The sequence below is a fragment of the Zootermopsis nevadensis genome, unplaced genomic scaffold, assembly GCF_977971745.1.
Source record: "Zootermopsis nevadensis isolate Lab colony 2312 unplaced genomic scaffold, Znev_1.0 Znev_ptg000017l, whole genome shotgun sequence".
Taxonomy (NCBI): Eukaryota; Metazoa; Arthropoda; class Insecta; order Blattodea; family Termopsidae; genus Zootermopsis; species Zootermopsis nevadensis.
The window spans coordinates 7,511,895-7,527,919 of NW_028259149.1; the positions used below are offsets into that span (position 1 = coordinate 7,511,895).

Here is a 16,025-nt window from a genome sequence, read left to right on the forward strand (position 1 = left end):
AACTGAATGGTATAAAGCGTTCCTCTAGTGTACCTATCTCTCTACATTTACGTGGCATGATTTTTTTTACTGTTATCAAATATTTGAACTGGGCCACCCATTCGAAGGAGTTCTTACCTGTAATTATGTTCCTAGTGAACACGAATGTGTTGTTATTAATGCTATAAGATCCCTGGTATCTTTGTAAGCGCACACTGGAAATTTGAGGCATTGTATACTTCCAGGCAGCCACTTCGTATATTTTGCATTTTGAGCAGCGCGTTATGCAAGTTCCGGCCTTGATTTTGTATTACATTTGCCTCAACCGAAAATTAACTGCTATACGACCTAGTTAAGCCCGTCCATACAAATTTATTGGAAGTATTACAAAGTTTTAACGTTTCGAAGATTTAGGATCTCCTGCTCTTTCGGGTTGGGCTCATGGAATTTGGATTAATTCACGGTAAAGCCCACACGTAATACGATAACGTAGGACAACACCCAAGAACGACGATAATTTGATTTGAATGACCTCTAATCTTGTTTTAAAATTAAACATTTACTTTGACATATAATCGCTGAGTAAAATAAATATTCTCAAGTTATTTTGCCCAATTTTCAGAAGCATATTTTTAAATATAATAGGGAAGTATAATTTCTAGGTAAAGCATAAAACGTTATATGAGGTTGCTCTCTTTGTTTGGTTTTTTTTATTTTTTTATTTAACGAAGCTATCAGTATCCAGAATATATAGCGGCAGATGAGTGGATGACAGCGAGTAATTAATTGGAAAGGGTGTGGGAGGAAGTGGTCGTGGCCTAATTTGAGGTACTGCCTCTAAGCTGAGGAACAAAATTCTAAGAACTGAGTGCAGTTTCATTGTCATAATTCTGCCTGAATCATGGTGACTGTACGTTTCCTTTTGCTCGAGCCATAAAGCAAACAAAATTCACAATCTAACATTCGTACCAGTTCGTTGGACTTTGCTCAATTTAATCTACCTATTCCTCTCCAGAGATAAAATAGATTTGTTTGTAAGAATTCTGCTTTCCTTCCGTCTTGGTCCTTGGCAATGGCATGTTCCGATTTCAAACAGATTCTGTAATTATGAGTCCTTAGATATTTCACAGGTTTCCTTGAGCAGGATATCTGCTTATCGTAGGGCCTGTATGAACGTGCGACAAAACAATGCTGAGAAACGAGCAAATATGCATGTTAATGAATTTTTATGATGCTTGGATATTCTTTGTACACTGTTCATTATGATGTAGAGATTATGTCTATGTGCTTTAGGAGACTGTCTGCCAGACGAAAATGAAGAACCTGATTAGACAGGCCCGTCATTTAATGTTGGGCCATCTAGCCGAGCAGAGTTTAGGAAACATGCATAACTAAGTATAAAAAATAGTAGAACATGCATTCTCGCATTTATTAAACGTTTTCCTTGCAGTGAGCTAATAATGTAGCCTTTGTGCCACTCACGAGGTTACAATATCACGTCGCTTGCACTAAGTAAGAACTTATTAAAGATATGTGATATAAGAAATATGTAATTTTATTATGTGAGTGCAGTTTATTTTAAGTAAAACCTGGTCTACGAATAGGGTAGTTTTCTCGCAGTGCACTAAATTCCGTGTGTAATTTAAGAGGTTGAAATGTCTTAGTATTCTCTTCGTTGCTTATGAAGTTCGTTGTAGGCGTGCGTAGGGTAATGATATAATACACACAGCTACAGGCATTACATATATTTAAGATATAAGGAACAAGCAATAAGTAATTATATGATTCATTATTTTAAGAATAACTCTGGTATTTAAGCAAGTTGGTGATAAACGTAAATAGATTTCCAGTCTAATTCCTTGTGCCATATACCCATTTATGATTCATCAGAACATCCCATATGATCGGAATTTTTCGGGCTAGCACGGTTAACATTAACGTTCAGCCCCTCCAGTAAACACCAAAATACCTTATGTTTACTCTTGAACATGGTTAACAACAAACACCGATACATATGTCATAATTTGATATAAATGCCGTGCAAGTATGCGTTCCGATTCTGCATGTACTACGTGTGACAAGCCTGATGCACATACGGCAAGAATAATTTTTGTGTAAAATTCTTATGGAAGATATGATGTACTTTCTGTTATAATTAAAGGTATTTTCACATGATGTAATTGCCATTTCTCACAATACGATGTACAGAAACAACCATCTCAGAATATACTTTATGCGTATTCGCTTTTCCAGCTAAATGTCGATGTTGCGTCGTTGAGGCTACTCGACCTTCAAAGTTTGCCGATCCGGGATATGAATTTCGTACGCTGGCTGTCCACCTTCACATACCCAGAGCGACCCGCTGCCTCCCTTTTTAATCAAGCGCATCATTTCCTTGGCCACATGCTCAGGTCTGCGAACAAAATAATGCATTTCTCACTGGTCTGTAACCCTGAAGACCACGGCTTATCGTGAAAGTAGGGATGTAGGAAGCAGTGATCTATCGATTGACATTGAAGATGATTTGTATTTGGGAGATACCCGTTTCGAATATCGAACCAGATACCTCCCAACCTTACTGAGATTTTGCTTCGTATTTCTCAGTTTGTCCAGGCGAAAGTCGAGATAGTATATTAAAATAAGCCGTAACTGCCTCATTTGATAGCATTTTCTCGTCTACACTCAATGCATTATATCTTTCCATATATTTCGAAATAAGGCAAGGTGATTCAGGGCTCTTGTACAGTGCTTAAGGAAGTCGGTAGAAAGATAATTTGGATCAGAAAACGTAAGTACGTCTTTTTATTCTTCGCCATTTCCGAGTGAAATTTTTACGTTGATGTCACTCTGTATTTTTGTTATCGTTTGACGGGTCTCCGCACTTCAGTCTAAACGCAATTATCAGACTCGGGACAGTTGTACCTGTAGCAATTCTGACTAGTCCCCACCACACGGGCAGAAAAGTATTCAAAAATATACTCTGAATCGATAATTGAAAAAACCCTTATGGGAAGCACTTTCTTTCTTTCTTTGCAAACAACGACATAAGCTGACATGAAGATGAATTGTTGCCGTTTTGTAAATATCTGTAATCACAATAATGAAAGATATACACCATAAGAACGTCGTAACTCGGAAACGGTGGCGAATATGAAAAAACATATTCCGGTCCAAAATATTTCCCTTATATTTTTCTCAATTATTTCACTAGAGCTTCGAAACACTCTGTACAGCCTTTGTAGTTAAAACGTTATTAAATGACATTTAAATTACGTAAAAATATGTTCCACAACTTAAAGCTATCCTGCATGCTGATGGAACTTCGGAGGTTCGGGACAACAGTATTAAAGACAGTCAACTTTGTTGCAACTCAACGATAGCTGTCATTCCTTCAGTCAGTGGAAGTATCTCGAGGTACTCACCTTTGTTTAGGAAGTTCATCAACCTCCCTGCCGCATTCTCGCCCCCACTCTCCCGACAACTGGCGCTTATGAGCCTCAGAAATGAGGTTTGTGTCGGTGACTCCCGGGCATATAGCCACCACCCTCACTCCGGTTCGGTCGAAGTGATAAGGCAACTGAAAGAGCCCCACGCAAAAGCTCACAGTAATTCCATGACAACTTGTAACATTTCCTCAAATTTATTGTTTAGTCAGTAGCTTACGAAAGGTTTACAGACAATCAAATAATGATCTAATAGCGTGAAGCTTCCAGTGCTTATGTCAGCGGTTAAAACATAATCTCGTACTTACTTTCAAGATAATATTACTGTCTGAGCGAGTTAGTTTGAGCGGAAATGCATTTGAATTGTATTCAGGAAGTGCTCGGTTCGAGTATCAAATAGACGCTTAGTGATTTATCTTAGTCGGAGCATAATAAATATATTCATGTTCTTCCGATTGCTTGTAGATAATAATTAAGGACATGAAAAACAATAACTGTGTTTATGTTGCAAATTTTATGCATTTAAGGGGCAGAAGGTTAACTTTACAAGAATTCGCCATATTATGCCACAAATTTGTCCGAAATTAACAAAAATTACAAATTCAGTTGAAACTTCAATCTTTCTTTGTTATTTCCTAATATTTTCTACATTTATATATATTTTGTATTCTGTGAATAAATGGACTTGTATTATGTACAGAAAGGAAAGGAAGCCTTTATTAGACATACTATGAAAATCTCAAGAGACGTTCCATTAAACTAACATTTAACCTTCTATTCACCTAATCGTCTCTTCTCAACTAACGTCTGTTTGTGATCCGCCTGTAGACCTCTGAGTACACTCGCCCGCTTTACAGTAACGTCGGAGAAGTTGCCGCTAACATAAGGTGCAATCATATGTTGTCACTCACAACCGTTCTTCAGAAATCAATATTGTAAAGCAGATAACTCCATGGAACAGAGTACATCTTGAGTATATGATGGTCGCTTAGCTGGTCTGTAAGTACCCTCACACCTTTAAGGAACGTGAAGGTTCATTACTGTGTTCACAAGAGCCCGCAATTGCGCAGTATCCTGAACCACTTGATTCCAATCCATATCCTCACATCGAATTCCTCTAGGACTACGTCTCCCGAAGGAGTTGTCGACCAAAATATTGTGTGTATTTCTAATGTGTTTCGCAAGTGGTCTATGTCCTGCCCATTCCAATTTCCTTGACTTTGTCGCCCTAGTAATATTTGGCGAAGAATACAAATATAAAGCTCTTCAGGATATGGTTTTCTTCAATCTACAGTTGCGTCCTCGTTGTTAGGTTCCTTGTTCTCCTCAAACGCGGTCAAACTGCGTCATTTCTTCGGGGAGAGAGGCCAAATTTTATACCCGCGCAAAAGACAGTATTTACAGCATGATTACTTTATCTGAATATGATAAAAGTGTGACAGAATAGGAGTTCGAAGATCATAAGCTATGGCCGAAGGTCTGTGTCTGAAAAGAGACTCGTAAATTCTTTGAACTCAAGTGTCAATTATCCATTGTTTTTAGATATACTTACGCCTAAAGAACGGGTGATGCCGACAACTGCGTGCTTTGTGGCGGTGTAAACGGGACAGCCTGCAATTGCTGCCAGGCCTAAGATAGACGCTATGTTGACCACTATGCCACCTTTGCCCCCTTTGTCCTTCCCCATGTACTGGAACCCTAGTAATGTGCCCCGCACAACGGCATTCTGGAACAAGCAAACTATACAGCTCATGGGGACCTCTGGTCCGCGAACCAAATCTTTGTTATCTGTGAGCAATGAATAATATGTTGAGGATGTAATTAGTGCATATTTCGAAGGTGGCTGTCTTCTGGGATGTTTCGCCATGTAGTTTGGCATAAATTGACAGACGTTTCAGATGATGACACTTTATTGTCGAAATCCTTGTAGATGTCAGACAGGTAAGGCATGCCTTCATGGGCACTTTTTTCCATAGAATAAACTGAATGAGAACGGAGACATTCGGCTAGTCCTAGACTAAACACCTTATGTTTTAAACTTAAAGGATCTGTTTGGAGGTACTGCGCTTACATATATTCAGTTTCTTTTCACTTTTAAACAAAATTGTAGTTCCAAGAGGAATTAAGTGATTTACGAGTCTCAGATTTCATATTAAGCTATCTTGCCGGTATGGCGGAAGAATTGCAAAATATGGAGACCACGTGAGCTGTTGTAGCTTGTCCTTTGTTCCGATTTCTATTAAGATTTCATCACAAGTACAGAAGCTGTTATAAAAATGCATAGTATCAGACGGGCAGGTGTGATCTTCATGTTAATAAGCTTATTTACAGAAAATGAAACTAACTTTTATGCATGTGCTCGTCCTAGGACAATAGCAGAAAGTGACGTCAGGTCTTGTTAGTATTAAGTCTGTGTGTTGCCGGATACTTACTACGTTGATGGCTATCTCAAGTTCCCATCTGCCATCGTCCAGAATACCGGCGTTGTTAATGACGATGTCCAAAGCCTTAAACGTTTCGTACGTTTTCTTGAATCCCTCTGCAACATGCGTAACAAGAAGTCATGACACATACTGGCATTTAAGTTCTGCTGTCTATTGTAAGGTCAGCAGAAATTATATATAGAACGCAGGCCTGTATATACATGTGTATTTGTGTACATGCATATATACATGCATAGAGAGAATGACGTTTCACTTGACGTGACAATAGATTCATGTAAGTAGGACTGATAGGACCTAGCATTCATATAATTACAACATTACCTTCCAGTTCGGTTGCATTTGTGACGTCAGTCTTGATGAATATAACTCGGCCTGATCCGTACTCTTTCTTCAGTTCCTTGACAGCATTTTCTCCCTTTCGAGCGTCAAAATCGAGGACAGCCACATTCTGCAATAACAAGTTCCAGATATAATTAATGAGTCTCAGTACCCGCGACCAAACTGCGCTTCGCTTACGCCACTAGCTTGCGGGCAGACCCGTGTGCTGTGACGGCCGTGTGGCTCACCTGCGCACCATTCCTAAGGAGCTCCTTGACGTACTCCAGGCCGATACCAGTAGCGGCGCCGGTAACCAGGGCAGTCTTCCCCTTGATGTCCATTCTTCACGTTTCTGAAATACGGATTTAATTGAAAACGGTAAACACCTGTGGCTCTTGGTAGAAGTCTGCACGGGCCCGGGTCTGGGCCTGGTTTAAATTATCCTCCCATCTTTGCTTGGGTCTTAAGGGTGCTTATTTGTAGTAGGTTTTTATGAAACTTCGAGAAGCAGATTTATCGTTTACAGCATAACCTTGAAATTTCTTTAGATTAATGGGTTCGTTAAATATACCAAGAAGTGAAAATGACTCTTTATCTTACAATGTAGTACGCGGAACTTCGCGTGTATTGATGCCGTGAACTGACACGTAGGAAAATTGGAAAAATTGAGTTGTCCGACATGTAGATACTGTGGCAGTCAATGTAAATAACGATACATTTTAATGATTTCTACGCAAACCTATCGGGAGACTTCAGTTCCTTTTCCGAAAACCTGCTACTAAATGAAGGATCTTACAACCGAGAAAATACCGGAATGCAAATATTAACAATGGCGGCCTTTCATGTATGAGTTGCTGTTGAATTCAAAGTGTCTCAATTAAATACAAGTAACATCTAAATATATCTGAGAATGATGTGATGTGCAGTTTTGAGTGCTTTACCTGGTGTTGCCTGTCGTGTGTTCCTTGAGACCTGTCGGAGAATGTAGTACGGTTGCGGACTGGGAAGTGGCAGTCTTTATAGGATCGAATTCAGACTGTGTCGTCACACAGATGCTGCGTACGAAGAAAACAATCCTGTCAAAACAGAAACTGATACGGGATATCAATAATGTTTACATGACTTTTACAACCTTGACACGAAGATTAATCAGGCCAACCTTTAAAGCAGAGTAGCTGCTGTATAGCCTACTTAGAATTCAGTTGAAAGGGAATTTCTTATTCTCATCGTGCATTAGACTGCCATGTTATGACATCATGCAATAAACCTTGGATACTCAACAACGGCGTCTAGAAGGCCCGAGTTCTAACACACCACAAACCGAATGTCTGGTGTCCTTCACGCTCTGGCGTGAGCGAAAAACACGTTATGGACCCGTCTTTGTCGGTCTGTCTGTCTGTCTGTCTCGTTCTCGCTACAGTACGGCCTTAAATCCCGCTGTTGGAATCGTATTTGTACTAGAGTGTCCCAAGGTGCAACAGTGGTCTCGAATCGCATTAATGCAACAACGACCTCCGTGATGTGGCGTGAATGTTAGTGTAATCCAAAAGCAGAACCACTCTTTTACAGTGTTGTTCTTACGGGCGTTTTTACTCTGGAAGGCTGGAGGGAACACAACAAACTCCAGGGAGCTGAATTTCTCTGAGAAGTTGAAAGTCGTCAGCTGGTATTTTGTGTGTGTGTGTGTGTGCGTGTGCGTGTGTGTGTGTGTGGAACCTGAAGGCTAATTTATTCATAGCAGCCTGAATCCAATCCACGCCCTCTTATCGTATTTCTTTCAGATCCATTTTAATATTACCTCATTTATGCCTAGGTTTTTCAAGTGTTATCTTTATTTTAAGTTTTAATTATACGATTTGTGTCCGTCTTGTCCTCGTTTGCTTAATTTCCCTAATAGACGGAATATTTCTAGAAGAATATAAATTATGAAGGTCCTCATCATGAAGTTAATCTACGCATTTAATCAATATTAAATTTTATTAACACCATTTCACTAGACCCAATGTTCCTTACTGCATATAGACAGCGACCTTGTAAAGACTGTTCTACTTACTGCCTTTTGTAAACTTGTTTGTAGATTTGACTGTTCTTGGGTTATGAAGCTGTCAGAATGTTGATGGATAGGTCTCAAATAATCGGCCTTAGAAGAAACTTAATATGGAAAGCAGGAAGGTGGTAACTGTCAGCAAAGAGAGGAGGTACTTCCAATGAATGACGGATTAGTGAATACAAACTGTATTGAGCAAGTGCATTAACTTTATCTTTAAATTAATCTGCGCAGTGGGAAATATATTTTCAAAGAAGTCGCCGTGAAAAAAAGACCCTTCTTAACAACAAATCCGATCATGTTGGTCGCCCTGTCTGGGGTGGGTTCGGTGTTGTACCCAATGTTTAAAAGAACTCATTCTTTGAAGATGAATTCTGAATTGGAACAGGTCAAAGTATCCATATAATAGGTTAAAAATAACATATTTATTTCACTTTGATCATGCTACACTTGCCCTCAGGCTACTGAAAACCGTGAATTGTGTCTTGTCTGTGTCACTCATTTCCGACAGATACTGTGGTTGTATTTGTAGGAATGAGCTAATTTACACTTTTCTGAGCGTTATTTTATTATCCTTGGTACTGACTCATCTCACAGTTCAGACATTGATCATCGTGAGTGGCTAAAACTTTTAAATATCAGTCGAACAGTAAAATACTGTCCCCGATTCAGTGACAGCTTACGTTTCCTTACGTTGCAAGCTGCGTTCACTTATTTAAATGTTAATTTGTTCGTTTATTGGTGAGTTAATTTTTCACATGATCGGTTTTTCCTACCTAAATAACGAGAGTGTTTTTGATGTCGATGGCAGCCACAGGGGCAACGCCCAACCTGATGAACCATAATTTAAAATGTTTGCACAAACACTTCACACTGCTCGTATTTCAGGACGATATCCCAGGGTTAAGCCCTCATAGAATTTACGTCATCTTGAATAAACTCTTTCATCCAATTATTTATTGCTTCTCAAGGACATCAGATAGAAGAAAAAAACTGTAGTCCTGTTTCTTGACAGATCATCTCAGTTTCGGCTTATATAACAGCCCAATGAGGCGTGACCTTCACCTTTGGATTTAGGTACAATTTCGTGTTTAACATTATCAGTATTATCATCTACTTTTGTCAAGTCTGTTGGCCTGTTCCTGCTTCATTCGATGTAATTTTCGAACTGGCCGTTCTCTTGGTCGGATAGCCCGGCGGTCTTGTTCCCCTGGAGCAGCACTGTACGTTCCTTCTTAACACATTCTACTTCGTGTTATGATCAATTTGTTCGGTATTCATTAAATTTTGTGCGGAGAATAAATATTCCAATGTCTGTGTTGTATTTTGTATCGATCAGTTCGTATTCAGCTACTGTATTTGTCTCGCCTCTTGTCTGTGCAGAGTTCAGGACTCAGCTCCATACAATTTCTCTTTTCTTGTTTTAATCCCGAATTAATACTGAAAATTGTGCAGCTTGAGCAGCAGCTTTTGTCTAAAGTATCTTTTTACTGAAATTAGATTTTCCGAAAAAAATATTTTTGTGTCATGATTTTGGTGACAGCGTCTGATAGCTATACAAATTTCTAACCATTGACGTTGCGAGTTTTCAGATTTGATGAAACCAAGAGTTCTAAAAAAGCCAAAAACAACCTTCTCCGCTACCGATTCCTCTGTTAGTAAGGCTCGTAAAAATGCCCCGGCCGACTGGGTCAAAAATTGAGGGCATTAACTCCACCCACGCACACTGATTAAATCGGCTTGAAATTGGATTTATATTGAAATAAATTCATTGGCACATACACAGCAGATAATTATTGTGATATAAATTTGATTATTCCCCCTTCTGTTGAAATATTCGGTTATGCAATCTGTCGTAGTGTTGGGCATGGGTTATTTTATATTTTCACTGACCCTAGCAACATATTTAACACAGGATTTATGTTGAGCTGTGACCTATTTTATAATCTTTTCCACTAGATATATGTTCATTTGCTTAACAAACAAGCTGTCTGCAATAAATATGATTATATCATGTTATTATAGGCATTATGTGTCGTCTTGCTTTCATCCAAACACGTTTCGGAAACTGGATCTAGTTCTGTCTTCTGGTAATTAAATTGGAAAGGAGTTCTCTTTGTGGGAGAAAATCAGTGTCTGCACATGGACTGGAACTCAGACCGCTTTGTTACAGACAATTGCTTTACGACTGAGCTATTGCATTCCATCACACAATGGTACTGTAATGTTTGTCATGAACACTGAATTTAATGCAGTTAAAACGTTTCAAACATTCAGTTTTTGTACATTTTAACTATAGCTCGTAATGCAATTGCCAAGTGCGTTCCCTACAAATTCTTGTTCTTTATTTATAAATAATAATAGTAAGACTAGGATCTGTTTGTTCTTTATTTCATTATTTGTCAGTGTTCTAAATTACTTGAGTAGAATTTGATCTTTATTAAAGCATAATTAATCCATTTATTTATGTGAATATTATTTTACAGACATGCACAAAGTACACCATTTTATTGTACCATTATAGGCGCTATTTTCTGTCAAGGAGTCTGTATAAAATAGATGGGACTATAGTATTTGATGCTAAGAATTACAAGAAATACACAAAAATAATAGAACAATACGAATTACATGAAAATAGGATAGTAGTAAATGAAAGAGCTCTGTATTATGATGATTATTCCAACATTGGGGATTGATACCATATTGAAAGTTACTCTGATTGCGTGACAGCAGCAGTTCCTGCCATTAGGGACAATCTGCATGCTGCCTCCTCTTATTTGATTACCCACTTGAACTGATTAACTCTGAAACTTGACGTCTACGGTTAAGAAAGAAAACTGGATGCCCCATGAAGAATACCAGAAATGGTTTATTAAGCTTTACACATGGTTTCTTGTTATTTCAGACTGCTCCCTGCACAGCGTCAGCTGCGTTCTACACCATTTATTTGACCGAGCTGTTTCTTTGAAATATTTTTGTCAATACACACCCAGTTGTCATATGTCCATGGGAGAGTCATGTGATGAGGCTGTATCAGGTTCCTGAGGATGCTTCAAAGACACTGTTGACAGTGCAAACTCTGTTGAAGAATTGGGCCAGTCAGTGATATGTTATGACAAGCTCTTCTATCTCTCTGGTAAGTATCTTGTTTGTGAGAATTTGTTACCATTTTCAAGGGGTTTCATAACAGAGGTTAGTATTCGTAAGAAAGGTCATGATTGGCTATGGTAGAATTTATTATTATGTAAATTATATATGATAATTTTGAACTGATGTTACTGTTGTAATACTATTTTCTTTCTGAAAGGTATAACATTTGTGTCTTAACAGTAAAATACATAAACAGTGTTTGATTTGAGAAAGGTCTCATAAATGTTTGCAATTTAGGCCCATGTAACTAATAGTGCCATGTGTTTTTTCTCAAAGTTAGTTCTTCTTCTTCTTCTTTTTCCTTTTAGTGGTTAAATAATTCTTATTGAATGTTAGTTAATTATTATTCATCCTTTCCTAAATTATTTAACGGTATCACTGGCTGAGTGATGAGGGAAAGAATGCAAAATCTTAGGTTCAGTCAGATCTTTGGAGGATAGATATACTTCATTTCGTTGTTGGGTAATTATGGCATCTATTTGATTTCAATAATACGTAAAGTTTATAAATCTCTTATTTTAACTAAACATGTTTAGGTTCTTGTTCTTCCTTGGCTCTACAACCCAGTTGTGGGTCTTTGCCACCTCCTTTTTCTGAGGTTTTCTAGTCTTTAAAGTGTGCATTTGTGAGTAATGAGTGGCCACCCCACTGACTCTGCAAAATTTCTATTCAATCCTGATTTGACTGCTAGAACCATCTAGCAGTGAATGAGGAGACTTGGTTGAGAAATGGCTGCTGAATTTTGCTTACAAATGCTTTACTTTCCCTCCGAAGGAAGTTGTGCTACGGATATTTATCACCCCTTAAAAATCCATTGACCTCGGCTGGGTTTCAACCTGCGAACCTTGGGTCCAGTGGCAAGCACGCTAACCACTAGTCCACTGAGGGCAACAGACATGTATGCTAGTAATAATTAGATTTGTAGACTGTTATTTGTACTGTATAATGTGAGCCCAGTCCTCAAGGCCACTAATTGCTGTTTCACTGGTCAGAAATGTTCTGTTAACAGCATTTACACCAAGCTTAATACTTCTTCTTTTTCCAGTTTAACAATATTTATACATTTTCCGGTACCCTTTTACGGGTCCCCAACTAATACTTAATAACTAATGCTTAATACTTAAAGTAGATTGTTGTAGTTGAAGCTGATTTGACTATTTCTTTTATGAATGCATTCTTAGAATATTTTCTGTATTTCAATACATACACAGTTATGTGCCGGTCTTCTGGTTCTTGAAATGCTGAAACACCAGTTTCAGAATGAACTTTTGTTTGTTGTGTGTAATTTGTTATGTAGATCCATACATTACATGTTAGGCAACTTAGATGTTAGAATACAGTGTATTCAAGAGATGTCATATGCAGTTCAATAATGTTTGCAATGGGTGGAAGGAGTAGAAAGAACAAATAGAAGGAAAGTAATCTAATTTTTATTACATTATTTTGTGTTTAGGGGTCACAGTGGCCGCGCGGTCTGAGGCGTGGACCTTGTGCCGCTTGGTCACTGGGACCGTGAGTTCAAATCCTACTCAAGCCATGGATGTCTGTCCGCAGTTTTCTGTGTTGTGCTGTCCTGTGTACAGGTAGAGGCCTTGCGACGGACCGATCCCTCATCCAAGGAGTCCTAAGAAATGTCCATAGATCAAAGCCAACGAAAAAGTTGGGACCTGCAGTGCTCAGGCACTTGAAGAACGGGTCGTCAAAGTATCAAAGTAAGTATCATTTTGTGTTTAACATAATTCACTTTTACATTAAATTCAATATGTTTTATAGTTATTTGTTATGTAATAATATATGAGTGTGTCCACATGCTGCTATCTCCTCTGTGAAAGCTATTAATACAAGTATACTGCTTAAAACTTTAAATTACAGGTAACATTTATTTTACAAATTTTGTAACTTTTTTACCTGCCTGTAAAGGTTATCTAACTTCCAAATTTATGTATTCATTTTCAAAGTCACCCATTGTGGAAGGAATTATCCCGTCAGTTATTAGGCATGCCAGCTCTTCATTGATTTCATGAACTTATCTTCCCCCTAAACTTATGTGCTATAAACTGTTTTGGTATTTGTTGTTTTCCATTCTTTTTGCATGTTTCTAATTAATTGTAGAAGGAAACTTTCCTTATAACCTTATGAAAACACAGCCTTGGGATACCCATAAAATAATTTTTATCTGAAACCAATTTTCATGGCATGAAAAAAAATATTGTAACTACATCATACATTTTCATAATGTTAAGTGTTAACAGTTTCTGGATTCCCACACACAGCAATAATATTAATTTAATATAGCTCATTTGGTGTGCAAAATAATACCAAAACTAATTATGCTATTGGTGCTGTAGGGTCTCTAACTAATGACATGTAATGGAAGATAAAATTTGGAGTTCTGAATTGGATTGGATTTTCTCATGACAGGACAGTACTTTAGTATGATATCTGTAGCAAATCCATGAACTGAATTTAAGAAAAAGAACATAATTCCAATAAAATACAAGCATTAAGATATAGTAGAAAAAATCCATTGGAAATGTAGAGCATATTGAAGATCACAGTTCTCCGTCAGAAGCTGTGGAACAGCATTCAGTATACTACTATGCAGAAACACAGATTTTGTATTATACCATACTCCAGTTCAGCATCCATTACCAAAGTCAATTTTGGCTTTTATTAATTTAATTTCTTAAGCTTAATTGTCAAGCTAAGTGAAAAACCAAAGAGAGATGGGTGGGATGTTCCTGCATGTAATTGTCTTGCTCAAGTATGAAGAGATTAACAGAGCGTTGGAACCCTGATGGCACCTTAAATCTGGTTTTAAATTCATTTTATTACTTAAGAAAGTAGCTGGTCACTGCACTTGAGACTTGCCATGCAAAAATGTGAAGCAAATGACTGCAGCTGAGTGTCAAACACATACTGCAACATGTCCACGTGAGCCAATCAGCCTTAGTCACTTGCTGTACACTAACGCAGTAGCGATGTTTGAGTTACATGGAAATGCTGTTTTTATAGTATACTATGTGAATGTACTGCTGAAGCATTAGAAGTGTACAAAGAATTATTAGCAAGGGCATCACAATTTGTATCTCTTTCTATGTGTCACCCACCTTTGTGTTGGTTACTTTAGAACAGTTGAGTCAAGACAAGACATCATACCTTCAGGAGCCAATGTCATTGAGAGGACACTTGGGGACAGCTAGCCACATGCTACCAACCCACCCCATCTTTGTGATATGAATACTTCACTTTGCCTAGTAAATTAATGGTAGAACTAATAGCATTTCAGGTGCAAAATGGTCCTTATAATTATGGAACCTTTTCAGTTAGTTTCACCAAAGCTAAATTTAATACAGTATTAATATCAGGAGTGTCCCCAGAAAGACACAGATAAATACAAAGACCTTACCTCCAAGTGAAACTGTCCAGAGAACTGCATAGGTAATGTATTCCTAGTTACATTCCCATTTGAAAGGCATGGGCCATGCATTCCTAGTGATGTCACAAAAAGTTACAGTGGAACCACGGTTCCGGAGAATTTGACATAAATACGTCTCTGTATTTAAATTATATTTACGTCTCTGTAATGTAATGTAATTTAATGTAAAGTAATGTAATGTAATGTTATCTTCAATGTCATCCATCTTGTTACGAAAGTGGATTGTTGACGGCTTTAATGTAACACAACAATGCCGAGTAAACAGATGACGTTTCCTAGGTAACATAACAATGCACGCAAGCTGACCATTGTTGTCGGTCCATATTTACACATTGTTGTCGATTTGTTGATATGGTTCTTACACATTTTTCTGTCACTTTTTCCTAATACTTTTTTGCGGAATGACCCTTCCATATAGACATATTTACGTCAAAAATACATTGTCCTGCATTCATGGTTCAGTTATATTGAGAAATATGCATGCAACATTCTTTTTGGTAGTGTTGAGAAATAAATGTTGGTTTTCTTGAGAGATGGTCTCTAGATACATGTGAGTACTACATTCTTAGTGAAATCAACCCCAGAAATTATTATATCCCCAAATTTCTAAGGGAATGTACTTTGAAAATACACCCCACATTGCTGTTCAGATTGCCCAAAGAAGTACATGGGTACCATATTCATAGTTAGAGTGTCTCAAGAAATGTAGAGATCACATTCCTGGTGGAGATCATCCTGATACACAGACACCTCACTACTAGTTAGACTGTCTCGATATGTGCAGCAACAGGCGTTACTTTTTAAACTGCTTCAAGTCATACATTAGATAAGTGGTTCACACCCATCTGGTGCTTGCAGCACACTTTGGGTATAGTAAGATTCACCTTATTTCAAGTGGTCATTTTTTGTAAAAAATAGAAATTTATCATAAAACAAATATGATGATGCTAAATTAATTGCAAAAACTGTAATTTACTGTGGATAATAATATGATGTTAACATATTTTTATTTGCATATTTCATTTTATATAATCATTCTATTCAAAGCCTTGTGGCACACCATTTGAGCACCATTGGATTAGATGCATCATTGACACAGTAATCCCAGCAGAAGTATTTGAGAAAGGTACAAACACTTTCAAAGAATAATCAGACAGCCCATGGAAAGTGTAAATATCTTCAAAAGAAGAAAGAATTGGTGAGAG

At 37.8% G+C, this 16,025-nt stretch overlaps 1 protein-coding gene and 1 long non-coding RNA gene across 2 annotated transcripts; both read right to left on the reverse strand.

Annotated features, from left to right (window-relative positions):
• Positions 1–1,709: 1,709 nt before the first annotated feature.
• Positions 1,710–7,258, reverse strand: LOC110834069 (15-hydroxyprostaglandin dehydrogenase [NAD(+)]). The gene is made up of 7 exons (XM_022072857.2): positions 7,126–7,258; positions 6,433–6,536; positions 6,188–6,314; positions 5,855–5,961; positions 4,975–5,148; positions 3,402–3,556; positions 1,710–2,392 (listed from the first exon to the last, which is right to left on the reverse strand). Exons 2-7 carry the CDS (start codon positions 6,523–6,525, stop codon positions 2,260–2,262), a joined length of 789 nt encoding a protein of 262 aa, XP_021928549.1. The 5' UTR covers positions 6,526–6,536; positions 7,126–7,258; the 3' UTR covers positions 1,710–2,259.
• A 3,426-nt stretch (positions 7,259–10,684) lies between these two features.
• On the reverse strand, positions 10,685–15,165 carry LOC147873645 (uncharacterized). Its single transcript, XR_015535478.1, has 3 exons — positions 14,791–15,165; positions 12,589–13,005; positions 10,685–11,310 (listed from the first exon to the last, which is right to left on the reverse strand). It is a non-coding gene; the product is annotated as an uncharacterized LOC147873645 (long non-coding RNA).
• Positions 15,166–16,025: the final 860 nt, after the last annotated feature.